The sequence below is a fragment of the Carya illinoinensis genome, chromosome 15, assembly GCF_018687715.1.
Source record: "Carya illinoinensis cultivar Pawnee chromosome 15, C.illinoinensisPawnee_v1, whole genome shotgun sequence".
Lineage (NCBI taxonomy): Eukaryota > Viridiplantae > Streptophyta > Magnoliopsida > Fagales > Juglandaceae > Carya > Carya illinoinensis.
The window spans coordinates 5596458-5624083 of NC_056766.1; the positions used below are offsets into that span (position 1 = coordinate 5596458).

General features: G+C 37.0%; 1 protein-coding gene across 5 annotated transcripts; it reads right to left on the bottom strand.

Moving 5' to 3' along the window:
• Nucleotide 1: 1 nt before the first annotated feature.
• Nucleotides 2–27071, bottom strand: LOC122296312 (protein translocase subunit SECA2, chloroplastic). Of its 5 annotated transcripts, XR_006238460.1 has the most exons (34): nucleotides 26760–27071; nucleotides 26546–26680; nucleotides 26388–26457; nucleotides 26229–26293; nucleotides 25979–26099; nucleotides 20746–20837; nucleotides 20375–20440; nucleotides 20133–20197; nucleotides 19970–20057; nucleotides 19744–19809; nucleotides 19492–19607; nucleotides 19013–19103; nucleotides 17113–17196; nucleotides 16840–16932; nucleotides 16594–16689; nucleotides 16422–16507; nucleotides 15239–15317; nucleotides 14961–15074; nucleotides 12173–12268; nucleotides 12041–12104; nucleotides 6976–7265; nucleotides 6765–6820; nucleotides 6167–6284; nucleotides 5938–6018; nucleotides 5635–5714; nucleotides 5459–5513; nucleotides 5307–5376; nucleotides 5009–5198; nucleotides 4787–4910; nucleotides 1601–1675; nucleotides 1361–1526; nucleotides 840–1096; nucleotides 263–363; nucleotides 2–141 (listed from the first exon to the last, which is right to left on the bottom strand). XR_006238460.1 is itself a non-coding variant. In XM_043105901.1 (32 exons), the coding sequence occupies exons 1-31, from the start codon at nucleotides 26943–26945 to the stop codon at nucleotides 1362–1364; spliced, it is 3177 nt and encodes a 1058-aa protein (XP_042961835.1). In that variant the 5' UTR covers nucleotides 26946–27071; the 3' UTR covers nucleotides 198–1096; nucleotide 1361. The 5 variants fall into 5 exon arrangements, 3 of the variants coding, with proteins under 3 accessions (XP_042961835.1, XP_042961834.1, XP_042961836.1); XR_006238459.1 differs by lacking the exon at nucleotides 2–141 and having other exon boundaries at nucleotides 198–363; XM_043105901.1 differs by lacking the exon at nucleotides 2–141 and having other exon boundaries at nucleotides 198–1096.
• Nucleotides 27072–27626: the final 555 nt, after the last annotated feature.

Below are 27626 nucleotides of genomic sequence, written 5' to 3' on the forward strand. Positions count from 1 at the left end.
TGTTCAGTCTTCTATTGTACTTTTAAATTAGTGGCGGGGCCGCGGGGGTTCGTTCTGAACATCAATTTCTAGTTAATAAGCACAACAAATTGTCTACCATCATTTTGTTGAAGCTGCTGATAAACTCACAAAGGATAATACCTGATAAAAAATAGTAACAATAATTATACATTTTAAAGTTTTACAACACTGCCAAAGAGAGAAAAACCCATGTTAATATATGAGGAAAACTCTTGGTACATATATGTGGCAGTCAACATACGTGAGATTGTAACTTCTGCGAATACAAGTTTGACACAGCCAAAGCTATAGCAAGACACTGGAAAGACACAGTATGGTGTGGCATTTGATTTTATAGCTGAGCTGAAAAACCAAAAAATTAAAATAAGATATAAGACACATTCTTTTGGCTGTGAACCATAATTACATAGGCAGATAATGTATCACGAAGGTAAAGGCCAGCATGCACAGCAGCTGCAAAGCTGCTTTCAAGCATTGCCATGACAGAAACCCGTATCTTTGAATTAACAAAGTGACTTGACCAGATTGTCTGATCATGTGGATCAACATTATCCTGAGCTCTCTTATTTTCATTTACCAACCAAAAAGGAGTAATTCTCATTGCAATCACCAATTTTTTTTTTTTTTATATGTAATTGCAATCACCTTTACTCTAAATCCTAAAAACGAATTTATTTTTAAAGGACAACCTCAATTTTGTCACCCCAATATCCTGCAGCTACAAAATTTCCTTTTGAGTGTGGGGTGAAACTTGGTTTGAACTACGTTCAGAATACAAGAATACCAGAAAGACACTTTTTTAGGACATTGAACCTCACCAAAGGAGAACCGTTGGAACCCATCCTTGGCAAGTAAACTCCAGATACACGACCAGGTAATGCTTGGCAATTCTTAGTGCCACAACGAATCCAAGATATGCGAGTCTACATTTCATTCCAAGCCCACCCTTTGACTGCTAGGCTCCACCCTGCCGGGTACCAGCAAGAGAAACTACGTACATTTTTCATGAACTTTTATCGATCATCTGAGGCACGCCATCCCACCAAGAACATCCCATTAAAATCTCCAAAGCATCCTGCCAACCAAAAAATAATCTAGACTATGGACATGAACTTTTGATACAGGTCGTGCAGAGAACAAGAAAATTAAGGTTTAGCATCCTTTACCACATACTTCATATAGAATGAACCCAACTGACAATATTATGGGGCACACTAACAGAAACATTGAGTTCACATGATCTTATGATAATTTCTATTTGAAAAAAAACAGAGACAAAAGTAGAAACTAAGGTAGAAGCAGCACTTATACACACTAATAGCATTGAAATTATTCTGACTTTATGAGAAGAATAGTTCTTGAGACTCCGATGGTGATGACCAATATCGCAAGACTGATTCTACAGTTAGCCTTCGAGTTGCACTGAGCATGGAGATGAAAAATCGACAGCCATCAATTTTGTATTCTTCAAGAGGATTCCGGTGCCCAAAACTCCTTACATTTACCTGCCAGAAAATTTATGTAAGCCTTGTGCTCACAGGAAAGTCAAGATCCAAATTAATAGGAATGTGTACATTACCGCTGAGCTAAGCCTGTTCATGTTTATAAGATGATCTCTCCAAAAACAATCTAGAGTCTTAACAAGAATTGCTCTCTGCAATTCAAATTAAAAAAATTATGGAAATCAGAAAGAAAACCTAGAAAACTTCTTCAAGCAGGAAAAACATCAATCAGCAGCACCTCCAGGAGCAAGAAAGTTTACATCATCCTTTATTTTCCCCTTTCAAGGCTTTCTGGAAGTTGTTACAAAGTCACTAAATAAAACAAAACTGCTTCGCTATAAATTGGCAATCAATAGATCACCAAATTCATATCTCAATAGTTTTAGAGAATAAAACCTATTGGAACATCTTCTAACTTTTGTATGTTTTCAGTAACTGTCGAGACATGCACACCAATTCCAGTTTGAGTTTAACTCATTTCATCCAATGGAAAGATGCTAATCTATCTAATACATTATAATTTTCAAAGCATGGAGCTTTACTTCAATGAAGCTGTTAGTATTTTTGGTATTGGCTAAATTTGGTTTCAAAACAATGGGTAAGGTTTGTTATTTGGTTAGGGTTGATAGATAAGATTTATCTATAAGGATAACGGGTAAGGCTTGATAAGAGATCAAATTTATCTACAATGCTCTATTTGATGAGATAAATTTTGAGTATTGGATGAAGATGAAAGTTTGAAGATTACAAAATTCGAAACTTGGATAAAGGCCAAGCAATCTGGAATTCTGAAGAAGAGTTAATGTTCCAGTGGGAACCTGTCACGGCAGGCCATCCGCAGATTTTCAAAAATGTGATTTTGAAATTCAAAAAGAGATTGATCAATTCAAGAGCCCTTCAAGGAGCACGAATTGGCCTATAAAGTTACCCAATCAGATATTGATATAGTATCCAAGTGTGCCAAGAGAGAAAATGAGTTTTGGGACTTTTACAAGAATTATCTCTCTTAGAGCTTTTGTAAGCCACACAAAATACAAGGATATTGATAGCGTGCTTGGAGGAGAATATAGTCACTAGAGGTTCCAGGAGAAGAAGCCAAGTGTGAAGATTGCCAGATGTTCTGGCTGCTACTACAGCAGGGACAAAGCGGGTTGTTTTGTCATGGCAAGTAAGGGATTCATATTACAAAGGTTTGTAGGAAACTTGTATTAATCTTCAAATAGTGTAATTGGTATGTTCTGAGTAGGCCACCCCGGAGTGGTTTTACCTTTAAAGAGTTATTTAAAGGGTTTCCCTTAGTCACCAAAGATCTTGTCTTGTGGTTGGCTTGTTTTGCTTTATCATTCATATTTATACTTCTATTCAATATTGCGATTTGATGCATGTGAGCTAATTCAGAATTAATCTTTACATGAGTTAAATTGGACAAAGAATTGTGACATACACCTATTCACCCCCCTCTAGGTGTATCTAGGGTCAATCTTGTCATTTCAGAAGCCACGCTATTAACTATCTCGTCACATTGTTATTAAAGGAAAACTAGTGCTATAAAACCACATCATCTACTCCCCATTAGTGTTATTATTAAATGAAAATTAAATAATATATATTAAGTCAAACTTATAAAATGAAAAATGATATATCGCATTATGTTACCAATTTTTTTATTTAAAATTAGTATTCTTTAGTTGTCTCAACGCATATTTTTTTTTTGTCAACTTATGTCTTCTAGTTTTATAACCAATAATTCAAAAATGTTATTGAATTCTAAAAAGGTTAAAGAACCTATACGCTATGAGTCTTGATGATCAGAGTTACTTTAGCACACTGTATAAATAGCTCTTGGTCTCTCTCTTCCTTCAACCAAAGTTTGTGAGGTTTCTGATCATTAATATAGAAAAAAAGGAGAGTAAGAGGATAGAACACCAAGTTTCTCAACTAACATTTTGGAGATCAAAATGCTAGCACTGACACTCTTTTTATCAAGCAGCACTGACACTCTTACACTAACTTTCATTTAACAAATTTGACTATTTTTATGAGTGCTGCAGGTCTACGAGTAGTTACATACAACTATAATGTACCAACTATTTCCAGATCCAATTTGCATCAAACATTTCACTTCTAGTTGCTCTCACTCATGAATGATCAGGAAATAGTGATTAGCCAGTATTACATGTGCAAACCCATGGAGAAGTCTGAAAAAAAAAAAATTTCAAGCTCACATGGCTGCTAACAAGTTTCAGTCTTTGTTTTTATATATATTTTCAGTCTTTGCTTTTATACATATATAGTGTATCTTAGATTACTCCAAGATCCTGAATGATTTGAAAGCTGGAAGGGGGAGGGTGGAAAGAGTAAGGAGGTATTCTGTAGTGAACTGCATTGTTATGCTTGATGTGGAGCATACAAAATGAGCAGAATAACAGAGATTTTAAAGGCTTTGAGATTATCGTGCATCCAGCACATAAGCTTGAGATGTTTTCTTCTAACCATTTCTTTCTTGATTTTCGTATCATTCCAGAACCAGCTTCTCATCATTTTCAGGAATTTTTTGATTATCTACAGTTTAGTGGTTGTCAATATGTATTCTCACCAATGAGACATTGCTTAATTGTTTGCACCCAAGGGTTTGAACCTTAGCCCTGGGGTTTTGGGAGGTGGAGCAAACTCCCAAGACCAAGATCCTTACCACGTGAGACAGACAACCCTTATGGATTATCTATACATACAGATTAAAAAAAAAAAAAAGGTTCTGGATTGATTCAAACGCTATGTTGTGGGATAGAGATGGAGATTGAAGAAGACGGAAGATTTCACACAGTATTTATGAGCTAAAAGACGAACCTATGAGACTTGAGGAATGATGGAAGGGAATTTGAAAAGAAATTGAAAAAGAAAAGAGAGGGAAAGTATGAAGAGGAACTGCCAAAGTATAATATTTATACAGATAACAAAACCTGGGCCAGATTCTACAGGATCTAGCCTAGGAAATTTAAGGAATGATGGCAGGGAATTAAAAATAAAAAAGAAAAGAGGAGTAAAGTATGAAGACGAGCAGCCCGCATTTAATATTTATACGATTAACAAAACCCAAATTGAACAAAAATCAAAGACAAAAATTTTAAATTATACCTACTACTCTGTTAGGTTGACTGACTATAATCCGAAAGTGAATCACAATCAGTTCTTGGGGGCATGGTCAATTTTCACAAAGGAACTAACTTTTACTCCATCAGAAAGAGTGCATTGAAGGACCTTACCTCAATTTCCTTCACATATGCATCATCATAACCTGATTCTTGTATGGCATTTAAATATGAAGCAATTAGAACATCCCCAAGGTACTTGCGAAGAAGATTAATGGTAGTCCGATACTTTCCATTCCTATATTATGCATAACAGTGTATTTCAATAAATTGCAAAAACACACAATTAAAAGGGGAAAAAAACTCAATTATCTATATATTATCAAGAGTACTCACATAGTCAAATCATCAGAGCATATAGCAAGCCAACGTCTCAATGAAGAGCTCTTCCTGCGTATTCCTCTGAAGGAATTTGGAGGTCTTGGCAAGTTTGGAAGAAAAAAGTTATCAATATCAATTGAACCAACTTCATGTAGTTGTCCAAGAGATTTTAGTAACGCATCCTCAGTTACCCCTGAAAATGAATCTTCAAAAATTCCATTGGTTGGGCATATTTAAACAAAGCATACCGCCTTTCATTATTAAAAACAAAAAAGTGAAAAAAAAAAAAACCAGGACCAAAAAATTATCTCACCATCCAACTGTTTCCCTGCTATTGAGGTGAACTCATTCAAGAGCTTACCCAAGCTCCATCTCCTTGGATGCTATCAAACATCAATAAGGAGATAAGTAAAAAGTATCATCACACAGAAGTATATAGAACATTCACAGGAAAATCTCAACTACCATCAACGGATCAACATTTCCAGAAACAATTTCATCCACCACTGCTTGCATGTACCTGTAAGCAAAGTCTTTCAGAGAACTCTAGAAAAATAATCTGGAAAACCAACATCAAAATAAATATACAACAATGAAAATTCAGATCTCCTAGGACTGACTGAGAACCAAAAGGCACTCACTGGATAACGTGTTGGGAACAACTTTCACTGTCGCCAGTTAAAATTAATTGCCTAAGGTCATAGACATGCTTTCGCTGCACCTGATTAAAGAAAACCAAATAAATTAGTAACCCACCAATTGGTGACTAGAAGAACGTCCTAAGAAGCCAATTTAGAATCAAAAGATTGTTTTCCAAATTGTGAACGAAAAATTTAGAGGAAATTAAGTATCTTTTGCAAAGCAGAAGTCATATTAAATAAAAGAAGAAGAAGAAAAGTAAAAAGAGGTGTATGTTATATCCAGAAAAGGCACTGCATGCAGACCTCTAATACTTCATCAAACTCAACCAGGTTCTTCCTTATGGCAAAGAAGAACTTCTCCACGTTGATTTGCAAGGACAAGAGCTACAAGTATTTGATAGTTTCATGTTAGAAGTAAAAGAATGATTCTAATCAAACATGAAACAATAAATTAATGAACAAATAAGAAAAGAAAGATAGTATACGAGAACGAGTAAATGAAAAGGTCAACATGGAGATATAGGACCATAACCTGCTTAACAACTGCTTGGCCCTCAATTGGTACATCCTCATCATTTGTAATCTTGGATATAAGTCTCACTGCCCATTCAGTATCCAAATCAAACTTTTGAAACATCTCATCCTGCAAGCTGTCACATGAATACATAAGATGAGACTTTATCTAAGGTTTGTCCCCCCCCCCCCCCCCCCCCCCCCCCCCCAAAAAAAAAAAAAAAACACCAAGAAGAAGAACATATAGTAGATTACCAGGAAGACAGGAACATCATGGACCCCAAATTTAGATACTAGAGCTTTACTACTTCAAAGCATTAGTCTGGAAAGCTAGTATAGCGCTAAAATATAGTACTAAGAGTTTGAACCCCTTTTAACTCAAGAAGATTTTTTCTCCTGTTTCCATCTTGTTCAGTGCTAAAAAGAAAATGGCAAAAGCAGAACTCATATAACCATCTCCATATTTTAGGGTAAGGACTTGTCAAGTAGCACAATAAAGTCACCCCTTCTAGCCCCAAGTTAATAGTTTATATTATGAAGTTGGGATTGGTATTATAATCACTGACTAAATCCATTTAGATTTAGAGGAAAATAAACACCATTGAACAGTACACTACCTCACCATAAACCGTGTCGATCCAGGATCCCCTTGCCTTCCTGCTCTTCCGCGAAGCTATAGAAATGTATCGCCATTTACATATCAAAACCATGTCATAAAATGTAATGCATGACAAAGATCTAGATATTATGACTTTTTGGGGAGTGAATAAGTCACCGGAAAACACCTGGCACAACCCAAATATAAAGATAGCACAGTTAAGGACTCACCTGGTTATCTATTCTCCTTGATTCATGCAAGGACGTGCCAATCACATGAAGCCCTCCTAGTTTTTTCACCTCAGCACCTTCGCAGGAACAGTGTACTTCACTATCCTTCAGGACTGACAGGTAAGTTAGTGCTATAGTAGGGCCAAGAGGGTACATCTCGGCCTCTTCATGAGCAAGTTTTTCTATTTCTTTCAAATCCATTGACTGACTCAATTCCACAGCTTCTGAGATCAAAGACTTGGCCTTCTGATATGTCCAGGTCTTACCCTCACTTTTGTGCACATATTTAGCTGGGTGACTCAATTGAAACAAACAAAACATATCAAGCTATATATACTTGCAATACAAATACATATTTCATCCAAAATGAGCCTTCAAAATATTTCTTGGATAAAGAATCTTTTTAACTAGGTTTTTTTGCAATGTTATAAACCTTTTTTTTTCCTTCTCTCCGTGCACTTTTTCTCATCTCCTATGCTACAGGTTTTTTTTTTTTTTATGATTATAGCCAGTGATCTTCACCACGTTTAGCATGTTCTGGTTGATATTAGGAGGTGTAATCTTTAAGGATGGAATGCTCAAAGGTAGTCCTCATTGAGACAAAGATATTTGAGATTTCATTTGCAGGAAGTTGTGCAGTGCACATCATAGAGAGAGGAAGGAAGGCAACTAAAGAGTTAGTGCTAGGTACTCCAACAGAGAACTGGGTCGTGCAGACTTTGGATGAATGCTCTCATTCGGATGGTAACAAGGAATTTATCAGAACAGCCTAGGAAGAAGTGCTTACATTGCACAAAGGTTCTCTAATGTACATGGTTGATACCTGACCATAATAGAGTACAGAGGTGGTGGAAAAAGAAGTCTCATCATCATCCCTGACAAAGTGGAAGGTAAAGGTTGGAGGAAGATGGCAATGGAGCTTTGTGTGATGTATGGCAGTGTGGAAAAACTGGAGGGAAGGAACAGAGGGGGTTTGTAACTCTCAAACAGAAACCATGCACAAAAGTTACACGCGGTGGAGTTACCCCTAAATCATGCAGAGGCAATCTCATGTTCAGCCGCAGCCATTAAAGGCGACATCGGGAGAACAGAGGATATACTGAGAAATGTAAGGTTGCCATACCAGAGAATGAAGGGCAGTATAAGTATTTCAAAGGAGATAGAAGTTACCATTAAGAAGAGTAAAGAGAAGAAGACTGCTGTGCAGAAAGCCAGAGGAGTTTACGCAAGAAGGGATGGTGGCTCTCTATTCAGGGCGTGCAGTGCAGAGAAAATTTCCATACAAAGTATCAGAGACAAGCTGATAGAACTAGGGTAGAGGGTCACTGGTTTAATCCATAGGATAAACCAGGATATGGGCCTGGGCTGGGGTCAGGGAGGACAAGTGGCCCATTACGAGTCTGCTAGGACCATGTGGGCTCAGGGAAAACAAGTGGGCACAGGAGAAGTAAGGAAAACGTGAGGAGAGAAAGGGAAGATGAAATTTCAGGACCCAACAGGCCATCCAGCCCGGCGATGGCGGGTCAAAGATTCAGGTCACTCTGTCCATGGAATCAGGTCGTCCTCTGGAGCTGATACCAAACCATTGGAGCCGATGTTACTCCGGATGGGGACATCAGAAAAACAATCAACCGAGGAAGGCGAGCTGGTGGCTGGCATTCAGGCCGACAAGGTGGTGGTGCTAGCGACAAGAACAATAGACGGCTGGTTTTTGAAGCAGAAATGTCCAGCCGATACATTGAAATCGACGAGAACACCTTGGTTTCATCAAAGACAGTGTCTTCCATGGAAATAGAAGGTATAAGGAGCCCAAGCTTTGTTCAACCAGTGGATGGGAACTGCAAAGAGTGTATTATGGGGAGGAAGAAATTCCAGACAATGCGATGGTAGTGTTTGACTCAGTTGGCTCTCAGGGAGAGTATTTGCAGGTGCTGCATCATGACTCAGACAAGTTGGGGAAGGCACAAGCAAGTCCTTTGTTTAGTGGAGATGTTCACTAGGAAGATTCTGCTCCGCTGTTTTCTCTACACCCAAGCAACAGCAGCAACAAGCAGGTCTCAGATTGGGCATTGCACAAGGCAAGGAGATTCAACATTGTGTGGGAATCTTGTGTGAAGGTTTTGAGGACCAATTCATAGCTCTCCTTGCAGCAATAGAGGCTGGACAGACCCATCATATCTCACCTAGTGAGCTCAATTCAGCTAAGAAGAGAGCTAGAGAATTAAAAAGGCTTGACTGGATAGTCAATGATGGAGAAAAGAGAGATGAGCTCTGACAGTAGAAGACTGAAGGGAAGAGCAATGGAGGCTGTTTTACAAAACCAGAAATTGTTTCATGGAATCTAAGGGGGCTGAACAAGAAGAAAAAACGCCTCAAAGTTAGAAACATGCAAGAAACGAAGCTGGAATTTATTCCTCTTGACAATATAAGGAGTTTGTGGGGTTGTAATCAAGTGGGGTGGCATTACTTACCATCCCAAGGAGCATCGGGTGGCATCTTAGGCCTCGTTTGTTTTCACAACACTTCTCAACTCATTTCATCTCATCTCATCTAATCATTACAACTTTCCCAAATTCTAATACAAAATAAAATAAACAATTCAACCTTTTCAAATCTCAAAACAAAAATAACATTAAAAAAATATATTCTAACAATATTTTATTTAATTTTCAACTTTCATCTCATCTCATTTGCGAAAACAAATAAGATTTAGTGATGTGGGATAAAAGAGTGGTGGAAATGGAGGATTGTTCGGTGGACTTTATGGTATCTTGCTCATTTAAGAATGTTGTAGATGGATATTAGTCGGCTTTCACTGGAGTCGTTGGTCCAAATCTAAATTGTACTAGAAGTCTATTATGGGATGAGTTGGCAGGACTAAGTAGCATATGGACTTACCTTGGTATATTGGTGGTGATTTTGATGTCACTCGGTTCCCAAGTAAAGATTTGGTGGCTCTAGTTTTGACCCAACTATGTTAGATTTCTCTACTTTCATCTTTGAACAAGATTTACTGGATATTCCTCTTGCAAGTGGCTATTTCACTTGGTCAAGCAACCAAGTACACCCCTCTTGGTCAAGGATCGATAGATTTATAGTATCACCAGAATGGGAAGCACATATTCGGATCTTATTCAAAAGAGACTCCCTAGGTTGTGTTCAGGTCACTTTCCTATACTCCTTGATTGTGGAGGTCTCCATTGAGGCCTAAGGTACTTCAAGTTTGAGAATATGTGGTTGAAGTCGGATGGATTTCTTGACAGAGTCCGACAATGGTGGTCTTCTTATCAATTCTATGGAAAAGCAAGTTACATCTTGGCTTGCAAATTAAAGGCCCTGAAGAAAGATTTGAATGTTTGGAATGAGGATGTGTTTGGTGATGTGGGAGGTCAAAAAATACTCTATTTGAGGAACTCAAGGGTTTGGAGGGAGTGGAAGAGGAGAGGGAACTATTTGAAACGGAAAGGGCTCGCAAAACCGAAATGACAACAGATATTGAAAGGGTCTCTCTATTTGAAGAAATATTTTGGAGACAAAAATTAAGAGCACTATGGTTGAAGGAAGGGTTTAAATGCACCAAGTTTTTCCACTAAGTGGCTAATTCACATAGGAGAAACAATGTCATAGAGACGTTGATGGATCGATGGGGTGGCTTCCCCAAACCAACACAAGATCTCATATCACGTAGTCAAATATTATGAGAACGTGCTCTCAAAACAATTCTCTTGGAGACCAAGATTAGATGGGCTCACTTTTGATATTCTTGATTCACAAGAAATAGAATAGCTTGAAAGGCCATTCGAAGAGACGAAGGTTAGTGAAGTATTAAAAAGCATGGTGGGTGACAAAGCACCATGCCAAGATGGCTTCTCTATGGCTTTTTTCGAAACATGTTCGGAAGTGCTCAAAGAAGACATAATGGGGGTCTTTCATGAATTTTATGCAAGTGGAAGGTTTTGAAAAAAGCCTTAATGCAACTTTTATTGCGCTCATACCAAAAAAACCTGGAGTTTTAGATGTATGAGATTATTGTCTCATTAGCTTGGTAAGTGGGATATACAAGATTCTCTCCAAAATTTTGGTCAATAAATTGAGCAAGGCCATGGAGAAGTTAATATCCAAGCCTCAAAATGTCTTTGTCAAAGGTAGTCTAATTCTTGACTCGGTGCTTATTGCCAACAAATGCTTGGATAGGTTCAAGTCAGGAGAGCTGAGGCTTTTGTGCAAGGAAACTTGTGGACAAGTTTATAAAGAGTATCACCTTGGTGTATCACTTCTCAAGGAAACTTATCCACAAGTTTATGGTATAGCAAGTATGAAAGAAGCCTCAATTGTGGACCTCTTCATACTCTCGAATGGCATTCCCTAATGGAATGTTACATTCCTTAGAGATGCCCAAGATTAGGAAATTGACGCTTTCTACCAAGCCATAACAACGCACAATACAAATCCATTCCCATGGAAGAGTATTAGGAAGAGAGAGGCACTCCTTAAGGCAAAATTTTTTGTATGGATGGCTTCCTTGGAGAAGATCCTCACTCTACATCCTAAGGAAACATCAATTCATACTCATGGATTGGTGTTGTATGTGGAAAAAAAGCAGAATCTTTTGACCATCTACAACTTCATTGTGAGATTGCCAGGACATTGTGGAATGAAGTCTTTGCTCGGATGGGATTAGCTTGGGTGATGCCGAGATAGGTAATTGACCTCCTAGCTTCTTGGAGAGATATTTGGGATAACTCTCAGATAGTATTAATTTGGAAGATGGTTCCAATATGTTTATGATAGTGTATTTGGAGGGAGAGGAATGAAAGAAGCTTCGAAAATCAAGGGAGGTCAATGGATGAGCTTAGAAATTTATTTTTCAATACTTTACTCCATTGGTCGATTGTAATTGATTTTCATGGCATGCCTTTTCATGAATTCCTTTTATCTCTAAACTAGCACGGTTAGGCATTGCTCTTGTATATGTTCTGTATACTTGAGCTTTTGCCTATTCTTTTGATCAATAAAATCTTGTTTACAGATTAAAAATATATATATTTCATCTGTGGTCACTCACCCATTAAGGCTGTCTTAGCTAGCAATGCTGCTGATGATGACCCAACCTTTATCTTTGACAATACCTACACCAAAAGATTGATTAAACACATAATTTATAGTTTACAGGCGCTTAGGGATCACAATGAATTACCTTTTGTGAAATTGCCTCACCATCAACTTCAACGTTAGGAGCTTCTTGTGTCAAAGATGAAAGTAAGTGGTCCTCAAGAATTTCTTTTGCAAGCATCTTTACACATCACAGCATAAAGACAACTCATCGTCAAAGTGATACTCCAAACAAGGAAATATGAAACTAAAATTGTGTGTACACAAAAAAATATGCCCATAAACTGTGCACCTCTAGTTACCCAGAAGTGATGCTATGATTTATGCTTTACATTGAACATTGGTGATAATTATGTAACAAGCACACCTTTTTTTGATAATAAATAAGAAATTTTATTAACAAGAATAGGCACAGCCCAAGTACACAAGATGTATACAAAGGAAATACATACTACACTCTAGAAAGCAGGAAAACTAAAACAGATTCAGTACATTATCATCATTCCTTCCAAAGATCTTAGCCCACAAACACAAAGTAGAAAAGAAAAAATTCCAAAGATCTTCAAAAGAACGATCTTTGTCTTTAAAACATCTCTCATTCCTTTCCATCCAAAGACATCATATTAAATACAAAGGAATGATTCTCCATCTGGCAGCTACACATTCCTCCCCTTAAAACCACGCCAACATGCAAGAAGATCCACAACTTCCTTAGGCATCACCCAATATAAACCAAAAACCTCATTCCACAAAGACTTTGCCACCTCACAATGTAGAAAGAGACGATTTACAGATTCACCATTATTCTTGCACATGACACACCAATCAGCTATACACAAACCACGTTTTCTAAGGTTATCCATGGTCAATTCTTTCCCTAGAGCCACCACCCAACTGAGGAACGCCACCTTAGTAGGTCCTTCACCCTCCAAATGCTTTTCCAAGGGAATACACAGCCAGAATGACAAGCAAGCACCTTATAAAAATAACTAACTGAAAACCTGGAATTTCCAGCATGGTCCCACAGTAGCTTGTCCTCTCTTCCCTGCACCACTTTTGAATTATAAATTCTTCCCAAAAAATCTGAAACAACATTCACTTCCCAGTCATTTGCATCTTTAATAAAGTCAACATTCCATAGAATATTATTATCCGTATGTTGAAGATAATCTGCCGCTGCAGCATTTTGATCCCTTGCAATCCTATAAAGAGAGGGAAAATCAGATTTGAGAGCTGATTCCCCACACCAAATGTCATGCCAAAAAGAATCATCTTCCCTTCCCCCACCTTAAATTTAATATGTTTAGAAAATACCCCCCAACCTTTCCTCATAAACTTCCATAACTCATCCCATCCTCTAACTTCATTAGAACACCAATCCCCCCACCCACTCCCATATTTAACAGCAACAACATTCTTTCATAAAGCATCTCTCTACATGAAGTTAGAGGATTGCAAGGGATCAATCCTCGACTCCCCATCCTTTTTCCCTCTTCCTTATCCACTAAATTTAGGCCCAAGCCCATAAACAAACCCAACCCTTCATCTACTTCTTAACAATGACTCCAACCTCTCCTTCCATCCAAATAACTTTGCCCTTACAAGACCCTTTCGACTTCTCCAACGTTTTGCAACACCTCAACAGGCCAACCATTCTTCCTTCCATCAAACTGCTTCCACCACAAATAATTTCTTTTGCTACCATCTAGCACCGACTTATCCTTCCTGAATTTACCATTGCCATAATTCTGTTGAGGACCAGAACCCTCCTGCCTTGGATTCGTTAAAGCCAACATACAAGACACTTCATGATGATGATTAACACCTTTCGAAGATGTATCAGAAATCACCTTCTTATTTCTGGAATCCCATTCACCACCACCATTCATTGGGACAACTCTGTTTTCAGAAACTTGAAAGGCCCGCTTGGAACTTGAACTGAGCTAATTTTAAACTGAGTCTAACATCCAAATACCCAACTCTCAAATTACTTTTTTTTTTTATAACTAAGAGAAGCTCTCAAATTACTAAACTCATCTCAACTCAAAACCTCTTTACACGTGAAACCCACAACCTTTTTCAACTCAACTCCTCTTTACACGTGTGACCCACAACCTTTTTCAACTTCTCATAAATATATCGAAACACATCTAAACTCATCTTAGGTGGGCTACACAAAACTCACTACACCATCTCAACTCACTACTATTCATAAAGAACTCAACTCAACTCAACTCAACTCAACATCCAAATGGAGCCTAAGACAAAGTTCCAAGAATCAACCATCTCTCTCATTGATCTCACAAAACCTGCCCAACCACCCCCCTTCCTCCCTTTTGTAATCACCATGATTCCATTCCCCGTACCAGTGCCAAACTCAATCAGCTTCACAAACCTTTCAAACACATCTTGACACTTTTGAACCAGAAAAACTCTGTTACCCTCCCTTTTCGTCTGAAAAGAATCCTTATTTCCCAATAACCTCAGACAATCCTCCACCACCTTAGCCATCCAAATAACCATTCATTCACTAAGATGAAGGGACTTAGACATCTTCCTGCTCCTCTCAGTAATACAGAAAAAGTTACCACCTTTCCTACTAAACACAAACCTCTTAGCTTCAATCCCAAAACTACAATCCATCTCCATCTAACTAATGAAAAAACTAAAAGAAAAAGGGAAAATGAATCAGGGAAGCAAAGAAAGATCAAGGATTATCCCTAGCAAGAAGCGGAATGGAAGATGAAAGATCATACACAGAGAGAGAGAGAGAGAGAGAGAGAGAGAAAGAGAGATTACAAGTAACTTACTAATCAAAAAATAAAAATGAGAACTACAAATTGAAACGAGCGCTATGTAACAAGCACACCTACTTTTGGATTTCCTCCTAGGATTATATCCGTGCCTCTACCAGCCATATTTGTGGAAATGGTGATGGCATATTTTCGCCCTGCCTGGGCAACAACTTCAGCCTCCTTTGCAGCGTACTGATGAAAAAACAGAATTGAAAGGTATCAGGAGTATTCTTAAAAGACTAAAAGAAACAAATAAACAAGTATCCATAAAGATAAAAGAAATGCCACATAAATAAGCATCATTTCACAAAATGACAAACTGTGCATTTAACTCTAAGGTCATAAAATTAACAAACCTTGGGTCGTGCATTCAGGACATTGTGAGGTATATTCCATTCCTTCAGCAGATCACACAAATGTTCAGAATTCTCGACACTGCATTGAGAAGATTAGAGTTCGTAGTCATAAATCAGCTTTCCTTGTAAGTTTTAAAAGATTATATTAACCAACACTTGAATCTTTTTTCTTCTTGTTTTCAATAAGTAATCAAAGATTTTTTTAAGAAAGAGGCTGACTTGAAACAGAAAAATTATACGAAAATAATGGAAAGTCAGCCAATTAAATCTAGAGAGGCTGCCTAAAGGAACAAAGTATTGAAAAAGAAAGTTTAAAACTTTTCCATTGTCCACTCGTGATCCTCAAAATTTCTATTATTCCTCTCCCTCCAAGTTCACCACTCTAGATAGACTTAAAATCTTACACACAGTAAACGCATGAACGGTAGAGTTTCATTATCCAAACTAAGCCCAAGTAGCATCCAGCAGTACCAAGGCAAAAAAACATCCACTAATATAGCTTGATGAGCCTAAAGGTAAGAACTGATGGCATTAAACAGCTATAAATGACATATCCATTAGTAATTCATTATTTAAAAATCAGTAACCTGGAAAAGAATCCAGTCATATCATAAACAGCATTATCATATCAAAAAAGGAAGGAATGTCGAGTTTTTCCTTCCTGTATATTCCACTTCCAGTCAATTTTGTTTTAAGGAATTCCTATAAGTGCTATTGATGGGGAAAGGATCCACTCATGCAATGTTCTTCCTGTTGATAAATATCTCATGCAAAACAAACGATTTCAAGATTTAACTTCACGGTATCACAGGAACATCAACCTCATCTTATACTTGGTATTGGTGCGAGGCACTCATGAGGATATGAGTGCTCTTGTTGCTGTGACCAAGTTTTTATATTGTCAAAATTGGATTGCCACTATGTATAGAAGGGCTGGCATTCCATAAAGTTTAGGTCCTTTTTTCGAGGGATACAAGTTATCAATATATTTCAGAACTCACTTAGTCCCCTTCTACTGCCTTCTGCAGAAACTAAATGCAGCAGCATCAGTATATTGCAATCAAGTTAAGAGCTCCAAAACATTAGGATATAAACAACATTGATTCAGCTTAAATTAGTCACATTCAAAGCCAGGTGTAAGATTATTAAACAAGTTATATTGACAGGTAAACCAGAGATTTACCTTGTGGTTCCAACTAAAACTGGACGGCCCAGTGTAAACATGTGAGCAACCTCTTGACGAACATGTTCCCATTTTCCACGGGCAGACTAAATAGCATGTGACCCATTGGACTAGTCAAGTTTAAATAAAGCAAACCTAAAACAAAATCAAGTATAAATGTGGAATGTCCTACAGCAAAAGCTTGGATTGGTAAATCTTTACGAATATTTGGAAGATTAGTGGGCACTTCAATTACTGGTGTCTGGAACATTTTCAAGAACTCTTTCTCCTGCAATGATAAGAATGCAATTCTTTTACATGAGATCTCTATCACAAAAATCAAGCAAAACATTGGATTCAAAAAATGGTTAATTTTTTTTTTTATAAATAATTCAAAAAATGGATAAATACAATGTCATGATCCATATACAGGCCATACTTCCGTTTTTGCAGTCCCAGTCATCCCCGACAGCTTTGGATAAAGCTTAAAGAGTGATTGATAGGTTATTTGTGCCACAACAACTGAATCAGCCTAAAAAACGTACAAAAATTAAGCTCGAATTAGATAAGCTTTCATATATATCATGCTGTGTACGTGGGTTATACCTATCGTTTTCATCAATAAAATTCTTGATCACTTATCAAAAAGTCTCAATATACTCAGAGTGTGCAGATCAAATTTCATAATCAAACATTGAAGATCAAGAGATACCTGAATCTTCAGACCTTCTTTAGCCTCTACAGCCTGATGAATCCCCTCAGACCATCTCTTTTTTTCTTCAATTCTGCCTGTCAGCTGAAAATTGTTTTTGAAAATTCCATTCAGTCATAAAGGAGATTCCTTCAAATCCTATTTGCCACTGATATATCCCACCAACATTATCACAACAATCATTTGTAAAATATTTAATGCCTTAATCGCCAAACTAGGTAACATGATTCAATCTCTCCAACCAAGCAGATAAATGGAGCTATAGTGTTATTAAGTTGCATTTGAGATCTACTTATCAAAAAATAAAAGCTGCATTTGAGATCTTCAATGTAATGATTATATCATTTGAGATATAGATGAAGAATAAAATTACAGATCATAATCATAATTTACTGAAAGAACCTAATCAATCCAGTTTTATGAGAACGCTTTGGAGCTTTTGGGTGATGGTTATGAATAGTCTGCACAAAACTCCACTACCTTAAAAAGCAATGATCTGGTGGTACAAGCTGAGCCATCAAAGTATTAGCTCCAATCGTCTAATTCATACCATTACTCTCTATCTCTCTCGATGGTTTTGTTTGAAAATGCTTCCACATTCAATTTTATCCCACTTCCTTGATCAAGGTCCAGACCAAGAATTATACCCCTTACTGTGTAACTAGCTGAGCTAAAGTCAGAGTCCTAATAAAAGAAGTCCTCATTCCATGAGATCAAGTGTTCTATCTGCTGCAAAACTGCAGTTCATTTTGAGCAACAAATTCTTTGCTGGAAGATTACCATGAAAGTATTTCCTCTTAGTTTAACTGGTGCATATTGTTCCTCTCATGCATATGGGATCTCATTCACTACCCTCCTATGCTTAATTTGGCATATTATACATGGTTTCATAAAGTGGTCCCAAAACTTAACCTTCTCCAGATTTCAAAGGCTTAAAGAATACATAATTTCTAATTACAAAGTATTGTTGCATCTAGAGCAAAGTCCAAAGCTCAAGTGATTTTCAAATTAGGAAGAGGGCAATGATAAAAATACAAGCTTTAACATGTATATTTTGTTTCTATTATATGCTTTGATTAGTTTCCTTCTCATTTTCCTTAAACTAGGGGACCAGCTGTCATTCGTCAGTGCTTAAGCCTATCGCATTTGATGTTTATTATTATTATTACTATTATTATTATTTTATTGGCATCGGGTGTCCTGACTAATCCCGTTAAATACATGCGCCAACTAATTTTTCATCAAAAAATTATCACTGATTGTGGCGTACTAATATTGGAGATCTTTGTATCCCTCCTGTAAATGTCTATGGAAATTAATTATCAATTAAAAACTTTGGACACTGCTACACCTACCAAGGAAAGCCACTGAAAGTTCCTACCAAACATGCAATTTTGTTTTCAAACATTTCTTTAAACCCCTTAAAACATTTAAAAAAAAAATACAAACTCATTAAAAAACACTTCCTTAACCATCATTAAGTGAAAAAAAAAAAAAAAAAAAAACAACAACAACAATAACAACAATCGGTGGGTTTTATTGGCGATATTCCTCGGTGGGAATATCATTTCCCAAAAACTTTTTATTCACAGATGCTGTGATGAGCATATATTATGTAGACTTCAGTTAAGGGTAGGGTATTTAGAAGTGGAGTTAGATTCTTGATCACTCTTACTAGAAATATTCACTCTACTGTAGTAGAAACACCTCAGAAAAATGTACGAGGCAAATCTAGCATAATCTGAGCACAACATGAATGAAATTTTATTGTAGAAAAGTTACGGTAACCATATTTCAAAACACAAAGACAAGCAAATAACACAGGTTAATAGCAGCTGATTATCTGATAAAATAACATTCCAAAGAAAATTAAAAATGCTGAAATATGTATAAATAATACCTCATTGATTATGAGAGCCTTCCCATCTCTAACAATATATTCGACATTGCGCCGATAGAACTCTTTAGCCTTCAAAGCATTCATCACAAACCTGTGATAATTCAAGGCCAACTACAAAGTTGGAAGTTGAAATACATAACCCATATTTGCCGATTGATAAAGCAGCTAGCGTGCAATACATGATCAATTAAGTTCAATCACCATGGGATTGTTAACCAAACGAATTTGAGTTGCTTGAAAATCCCCAGGGAAAAAAAGAAAAGAAAATAAAACTTGGTTTATAAACAGAACAAGCCAAAAACAAAATAGTATAGAACAATGAAAAAAAGAACATTTTTTTTTTTTTATAAGTAATAAACTTTATTGAAACAATGCAAGAAAGAACATATAGAGGAGGTAATGTTGATGTGCAACAAAATATCTATTAACAACACCAATAATGCTTAGTGACCACAAAGGCAAGAGATATCAATCTTCACCTGGCCCAGGGATCATTTTCATCCCACAGGTCATTGGTATCAAGAGCTGTCTCTGCGAGTGCAATCCCTTCCTCAGTCAACTCCACGGAATTATCTTTAAGCACCACTTTGTAATGCTATCAGAAAAATTGTTTTAGAGAGCAGTTTTGTTAACATATAATATGGTGCACTCCAAAATGCAATTCTGCTGAACTGCTTGAGAATAGCAATTTTGTAGTTTAACAAAACATTAAAGCAACAAACTGGACTCACAAGCCCCTGCACAAGCAGCTCAGCCACTTTCGCAGCAACCGGATATCGTGCAGCATCTTCACTAGCCTGAAATACAGGAAACAAAAGATAAACTTTCTTTTATATCAGGAAGACAAAGGATCAAATGTTAACAACGTACTTTAATAAGTTTTACTATTGCATTGACTTCTTCAATTATACATCTTTTTATTTAAATAGCCCCCACTAAAAAGTGTCCCAGTATTACCTGCCCACTGATTAGCAAAGGATTTCTTCCGTCATCTATAAGGACTGAATCAACTTCGTCAACTATTGCAAAATGAAATGGCTTTGGCCTGTTTTGCAGAGATTATTGTGCTACTTCGATAACAGAAATAAAGATGAAACTTTATTAATTTCATGAAATATACCATCTCATCACAAGTTGTCCACTATTTCTCGCAAGATTATCTCGCAGATAATCGAAGCCAAGTTCCTGAAAGCACATTCAGAAAAACAAAAAGTCAGAAACAAGGAAAATAAATAGAGGATATACAAGTCATTAATCAACTGCACGAAGACAATTTCAACAAGACTGTCAATCAACCACTGCAAAGCAGTGAAACACCAGCAAAAAGCATCAATGTTCAATATGAAAGAGTATACGACTTACTGAGTTATTGGTGTATGTTATATCACATCCATAGTTGGATCTTCTCTCTGAAGATTTCATTCCCCTCTATATATGCAAGCAACAAAAGATCAAAGCTAATATTAAGTTTTAGTATCAGAAAAAATAATAAGTTGCAGTATAGATGTACATTTGTGTAGTGATCTACACCTATCCTCAATGTAAAAGAAATTTACTGTAAATCAAACCCCTTTTTAGGTCCCAACATTACATCAGTAGGACCCAGGTCCAAGCCCAGCTTGCCTCAGCACTTTTGAAAATTCACATTTACTCATAGCAAAATCACCTTTTCATTTATCATCTCTTCTTTTCTTTTTTCTTTTCTTTTTTTGGTTGGATTCACAGGAAATTACCTGAATAAGACCCACAGAAAGACCTAAGAAACGATGAACACAACCCATCCACTCAGCATCACGTTGAGCTAAATAATCATTAACAGTTACCACTGTGGATAGAGAGAGCAAATAACAACATTAGCATGGCCTAGAGATAATAAAAAACATCATCCACATTAATTTAAAGAAACGACCCAATGCAACACCTATCCCGCCAAAGCCTTGCAATGATCATAATAAATCTTTTCTTTTCTTTTTTTTTTATAAGTAATCAAGAAATTTTATCAATGAAAACATTAGGCATAACCCATGTACACAGAACATATACAAAAGTTATGAAAAGTACCAAATCATTTCTTCAAGACTGCAGCAGAAAAAATTCAAACAATTTTTTATTTTTACAAGTAAATGATTTTATTGATGATGATAGGCATAGCCCAATTACACAAGATGGTATACAAGAGATAAGACCTATCTAGGTTGCAGTAAAGAAAGAATTCAAACAAATTACGAATAACTTTAGTACCCATAAGCAGAGAGACACCAAGCACTCATCTTAAATTCTTCTAAAAAGTAAGCACTTGCCTTCTTTTTATAAATATTAAGCACTTGCCTTTTAAAGAAAATAATGAACACACATGCACATGCTTTTGGGCATTTTTAACATAAACTTATCTCTACATATGGGTATTCATGTGTTACATGAATTCCTTATATCCATTGATCATACCTAGATGTGGCCACTAAACATTGTATCAGGCTTTTGCCTTCTTTTGATGATATAATTTATTTACTTATAAAAAAAAAAAAAACATATGGGTATTCATGTGTTTCTCACATATTCTTCTTTTACAAAACACTCTTATCAATAATATGCAATAGCATTAAGGAGCGTAATACCAGCTACATTAGAAATCTCAATACAATAAATAATATATATTAAACCCTAAGGATTGGCTCAAGTGGTAAGGGCCTTGGTCTTGGTGGTATGCTCCGTCCAAGTCTAGGGTTAGAACCCTTTGGTGCAAACAATTTCTAGGGGTCATCGACTCATCGGACTAGGGGAATTTTCCATTGAATTACCCGAGGTGCACTTGCAGGAAACTCCTTGCCGAAAGCCTATGCACCCCCAAGATTAGTTAGGACTTGTTCCCAAGCAACCAATGCCAATAAAAGAAAAAGAAAATATAATATAACAGAAACCTCACTTGATGATGGCAACCCTGGGGAAATGCATGTTTCTATTTCCATTCGACAGCATGTAAGGAATAAATCCAGCCAATTCTTCTAACTCATGCTTAAGCTGATAGCACTCAGAAAATCTAAAATTTATCCGATAACAATACTTACTCCAAGGAAGCCTATAAAAACTGAATTAATTTTTTATAGGCCTATATAAACTGAATTGATTTTTTTTTTTTTTTATAGTTATATAAACTGAATTCATTTTTGTTATAGGTTTATATAAACTGAATTAATCTACAATAACATTGAGAAAAGTACTCACATAAAATTGCTTGGACTTTCTTTACCATATTTTTTCTGGCATAACAAGAAGTGCATAAATAATTGTCTTGATTTTGAGGGAAAATGTTCTCATTGCATGAAAAAAGCATGCAAAAAATGTTCAAATGCTTATAAAAAAATTTTTGATAGGTAAAAGTAAAATTTTATTTGGGGGGGGGGGGGGGGGGGGGGGGGGGGGGGGGTGGTGTGGTGGTGGTGGTGATGGACTAGTCCATCATTTTCCCTGGACCGGACCGGACCATTAGCTATCGGTCCGGTCTGGTTGGTCCAACTCAATTATTTTTTATTTTTTTCTTCTTTTAAAAAAAAACGATTAAGAAAGAAAATTTATTCAAAATACTAAATTAAAATTAAGTGACTTATTAATATGGATTATATAACTAACTCGATAAAAAAATATTTTATATGGTCAATGATAATAAATTAGATCAAAATTACATTATTAATTTATATAATTACTATATAATTAGTTAATTGATAGAATATTAATCTGTTAATAACATATTTAAAATTTTATATTGTTAATGGTGATGGGTTATATGAAAATTACATAATAAATTGTACAATCATTATATAAATAATATATATAATTTTTTTTTTTTTTAATTTTTCATTCGATCCAGGGTGGAAAAACTCTAGACCACCGGACTAAAACTTTTCAGTCCTCTAAAACATGGACCTAGACCTACTGGTCTCAATCTTGGTCCGGTCAGGTCGGTATCTCCAGTCTGGACCGACCGTTTCTCACCCCTAACAGGGAGTATACATTGAACATGCCTAATTACCACTATGCACAAGTGAGAGATACAAGCAAATCATGAAAATTGTTCTCCTTCTAAGTAATGGCCGAAGTCCAATAGAGTAAAGTATTATTAAAAAAATCTCTTCAGCTCATTCAAAGAAAGTTCCTTGTCTTCAAAGCACCTCTTGTTTCTCTCCATCCACAAACACCACATAATACAATGAGGGATCACTCTCTACACAGCAACAATGTGGACATTTCCCCTAATACCTGTCCAGCACTTCAAAATATCCATAACTCTTCCAGGCATAACCCATGCTACCCCAGTCCAATTAAGGATCTCATTCCGTAAATACCATGCCACTTCACAATATAACAAAAGATGATCCATTGATTCACCATCTTTCTTGCACAAAAAGCACCAATCCATATGATAAGACCACGTTTCCTCAAATTTTCAAAGGTGAGAATTTCCCAAGAGATGCAGTCCATATAAAGAAAGCAATCTTATAAGGTACCTTACAATTCCAAATAGCCTTCCAAGGAAAACAACAATCATTAGAGAATCCCAAGAGGGCGTTATAGAAGGAACGCACCTAGAACTTTTTATTACCACCACGATTCCAAATCATCCTATCCTCCAACACATTACCAAGTGACAGCATACAATGAGTCAAAAAAAATCAGCGAACATATCCAATTCCCAATCATAAGCAGCTCTCAAAAAACTAGCATTCCAATGGAAAGCACCTATAAATCAGCCACAACAGCCTCTTTGTCACTAGAAATCTGGTAAAGCATGGGAAAAAACTGGTTAAGAGCCGTTTCACCACACCAAACATCATGCCAAAAATAAACACCATGACCTCTTCCAATTGCAAAGCTGAAAAAATTAAAGAGTCTAATTTTTTTCAGATTTGCAATTGGAAGAGGTCATGGTGTTTATTTTTGGCATGATGTTTGGTATGGTGAAAAAATTAGAGAATCTCTCCCAAATAGAGCAAATATTTTTCCAAAACCCCACATCATATGTCCCCCTAACTTCATTAGAACACCAGCCCCCCGAATACTCCCATATTTTGAATCTATGACTTCTCTCCACAAACCCTGCCTTCCTGATGATATCTCAACAACCATTTCCCTAGAAGTGCTTTATTGAAAACCCTGAAATTACACACCCCCAAACCATCACAACATATTGGTGAACAAGGTTTATCCCAACCAACAAGATGAAAATTAGTTTCCTCCCCAATAACTCCCCAAAGCAATTATGAAAAGTTTTCTCAATATGAGAGACCCCACCTGCAGCCTACGGGTAACGGAAATAGAGAGAGAAAATATGTAGGGAGGTTAGATAAAGCTCTTGATGAGAGTTAATCTACCACACTTTGACAAATAGATTCATTTCCAACCCGCCAACATTCTATCAATTTTTTCTAACACACCATCATCAATAGATTTCGCCTTGAAAGCAGGCCCCAACAGAAGACCAAGGTATTTCAAGGCCAGCGAAGCAACCGTACAGCCCAAGATATTTTCCAAGCCTTGAATGTTGTTCACTATACCCACAGGAACCATTTCAGACTTCAATAGATTCATCTTCAGGCCCAAAACAGCTTCAAAGATAAGTAATACAGCCCTTAAATATTGCATATGACCATGGTCCGTCTCACAAAAAAAGTGAAGTGTCATCGGCAAAGAGAAGATGAGATATATTAACACCTCCCACTGAAAAACCAGCAAGGAAACCTCCATTAACAGCTGCTCCCAAGATGCAACTCAGTGTATCCATAACAGTGACAAACAGAAAAGGGGAGAGGGGATACCCTTGTCTTAAACCCCTAGAGCTGTTAAGTGCACCATTCACCAAAACCGAATATCAGACAATAGATATACAATGCCTAATCCAAGAAATCCATCCCTCCCCAAAACCATACCTCTTAAGTAACACAAAAAATCTCATGATCATAAGCATTCTCCATATCTAGCTTGCACAAGAGCCCAGGTGTACTCTCCTTGATTCAACAATCTAGACATTCATTGGCAATTGAAACCAAATCCAAGATTTGTCTCCCATTCACAAAAGCATTCTAAGATTTTGAAATAAACTATAACAGCACTCATAGATTGGCAAGCAACTTTGAGATAATCTTATACACCCCATTAATGAGACAAATAGGTAAAAAATCCTTCACCTCCAATGCTTATAAAATTTCCTGGACGCTATGTTTTCCATATATTTACAGCAGGATGTGGAGTGCATGGATCATTACAATTGCTGCTACAGCATGTGAAATAGTTTTTTGATGCAGTTAGCTAGAAATATTAAACTAACTTTCTTCCAAGAGCAAAATTAATCATGACTTGTCTTTCAGGAAATGGCATCTTGCAAACCAAATGGAAATGGTTGATGATTGATGGTACAAACTCTTCCTATGTAGCTAGTTTTTTTTTTTCTGTTATCGCTATTATTGTTTTTGTTGTGTTTGTTGTTGCTGTTATAGCAATATTACATTTTCCTTTCCCAAGCATTTAAATTCAAATAATTGGCACATAAAAAAACACCTATAGATAATGCTAAAACTATGCTTTATCACTAGTACGTAGAAACTTTCCATACCATAATCTAAATTCTCGAAGAAAATAAAACCATCTGCTAAACAGATTATGCTAAACAGAAAATAATACCCTTGTGTTTATTTTGGTGCCTATGGTTGGAGAGGAATGGAAGGTGTTTTGAAGATTGTGAACGCTCTATGGGGGAACTTAGGGAGTTTTTCTATGGTACTTTAAGTCTTTGGGTGAAGAATCTTGTAAGGGATGGGAACTTTTGTAATGTTCTGTTTTATTCGTGTTCTGTTTTAGCTTGTATTTAGGTGTATTCTCTTGTATACTTCCTGTGTACTTGGATTATGCCTATTTACTTGGAATAAAATTCTCTTATTGACTATAAAAAAAAAAAGATTATGATAGACCACGTACCATGAACACCCTCACCACTCAGGGCATTAAGATATGCTGCTAATGTGGATACCAATGTCTTTCCCTCCCCTGTTTTCATCTCGGCAATAGATCCATCGTGAAGCACCGCTCCACCAATAATCTATCGTGAAATGTGAAACATATATAAGCCGATTTGCACATTTTAAGCAGATATGCCTGCGTGTGTGCGTGCGTGCGTGCGTGAGAGAGAGAGAGAGAGAGAGAGAGAGAGAGAGAGAGAGAGAGAGACCTGCACATCAAAGTGACGCATTCCAAGTTTCCTCCTTGCAGCTTCACGAACAACAGCAAATGCCTCTGCAGAGATTATAATTAAACAAACATCAATGGTATTTTAAAAAAAATTAAGATTCAGCTGCCTAAAACTGTGAAACTGAAACAGAAGTTTAACCAGCTTGAATGTGGGCTAGCGTCTCCCCTTGCCTCAATCGGCCTCGGAACTCCTCAGTTTTTGCACTCAGCTATCACAACAAATGCAACCCCCTTATAAAGTAGTACACCAAAAACAAAAAAATACAGCTTAGCGAAAACCAATTTAAACCCAGAAACCTGCTCATCAGAAAGCCTCTTAATCTCTGGCTCGAGAATGTTCACGGACTTCACTAGACGGTCATAGTCGCGCACAACCCAGTGGTTTAAACTCATGACATCACTCCATGTCTTACTGAGACGACCCAAATGCTCCTAAACAGAACAAAAGGAGCGGTTGAATATATACACAAACGTATGGACAAACAAATGGTGAGCACGAGCAGAGTAGAACCTTTACTGACGAAGCAATTGGTCTAGTTGCTAAAACTCGTCGTTGCAGCCTAAAAAAAGAACGACGATGAGGAGGACGAAGAGGTAGGGTGAGAAAGGGGTTGGGAAGGGAGATAGCGGTTCTTCTCTCGGGAGGTTTTGGAGAGAGGAAAGAGGGGGGGTTTAGGAGAGCAGGCACCGTTGCCATGCTTGCGGAGTTGTGTTTCCTTCTTTTTTGTGCGCTTCGATGGGCGGCTAACAGGGAGTAAGCTTAAAAGCTATAACCAACCATTTGCTTCACAATTTGCATGTCCCATTTTAGTCGGGGGCTTTTCTATCTTTTGGAAATTTTCACCGATTACTATTTTCAAAAGGGTTATACTACACAATCACTCACTGTTGACTCAACCTCCACTCCAGCCTACATAGCATTTTTTTTAATTAAAAACGTCAGCGTTTTGGTCCAGAATGAACATTTCAATTTCCACCCCCCCACCCCGCGCGTTCTTCTTCACTTCTTTCTTCAGAAATCTTCCCCCACGTTCTCTCCTCCACTCCCCCCACTCTTGTTCTTTCGCCAGCCTCACCCTCTGGCCGCCCCGTGCGGCTCCTTCACTCCAAAACCATATAGCTCCATGACTCCGGCAACGTGGCTCCATGACTTCAGCTGTGTAAGAAAAGATCATCTCTAGGTTAACCATTCCTGCACAGCTTCTCTAGCTTCCATTCCTGCACGGCTTCAAGTCCACCGTCTGTCATCTTACAACGGTAAGAAATTAAAGGAAAGGGTTTTTATTTTTATATTTTCGTTGCATTACTCCATTTCTAGCATTACTCATATTATGTGTTTTTGTGTTTATAGATCTACGATTTAATGTTTGTTGGACCT

Excerpts from the sequence above, each read along its gene's own strand:
- LOC122296312 (XM_043105901.1), bottom strand. The coding sequence starts at position 26,945 with ATGGCAACGGTGCCTGCTCTCCTAAACCCCCCCTCTTTCCTCTCTCCA. Across the intron at positions 26,294-26,387 it reads GCTAGCCCACATTCAAGCTG|AGGCATTTGCTGTTGTTCGT; the intron begins GTTAAACTTCTG and ends TAATCTCTGCAG. Across the intron at positions 5,199-5,306 it reads AGCAGGGAAACAGTTGGATG|ATTCATTTTCAGGGGTAACT; the intron begins GTGAGATAATTT and ends GAATTTTTGAAG.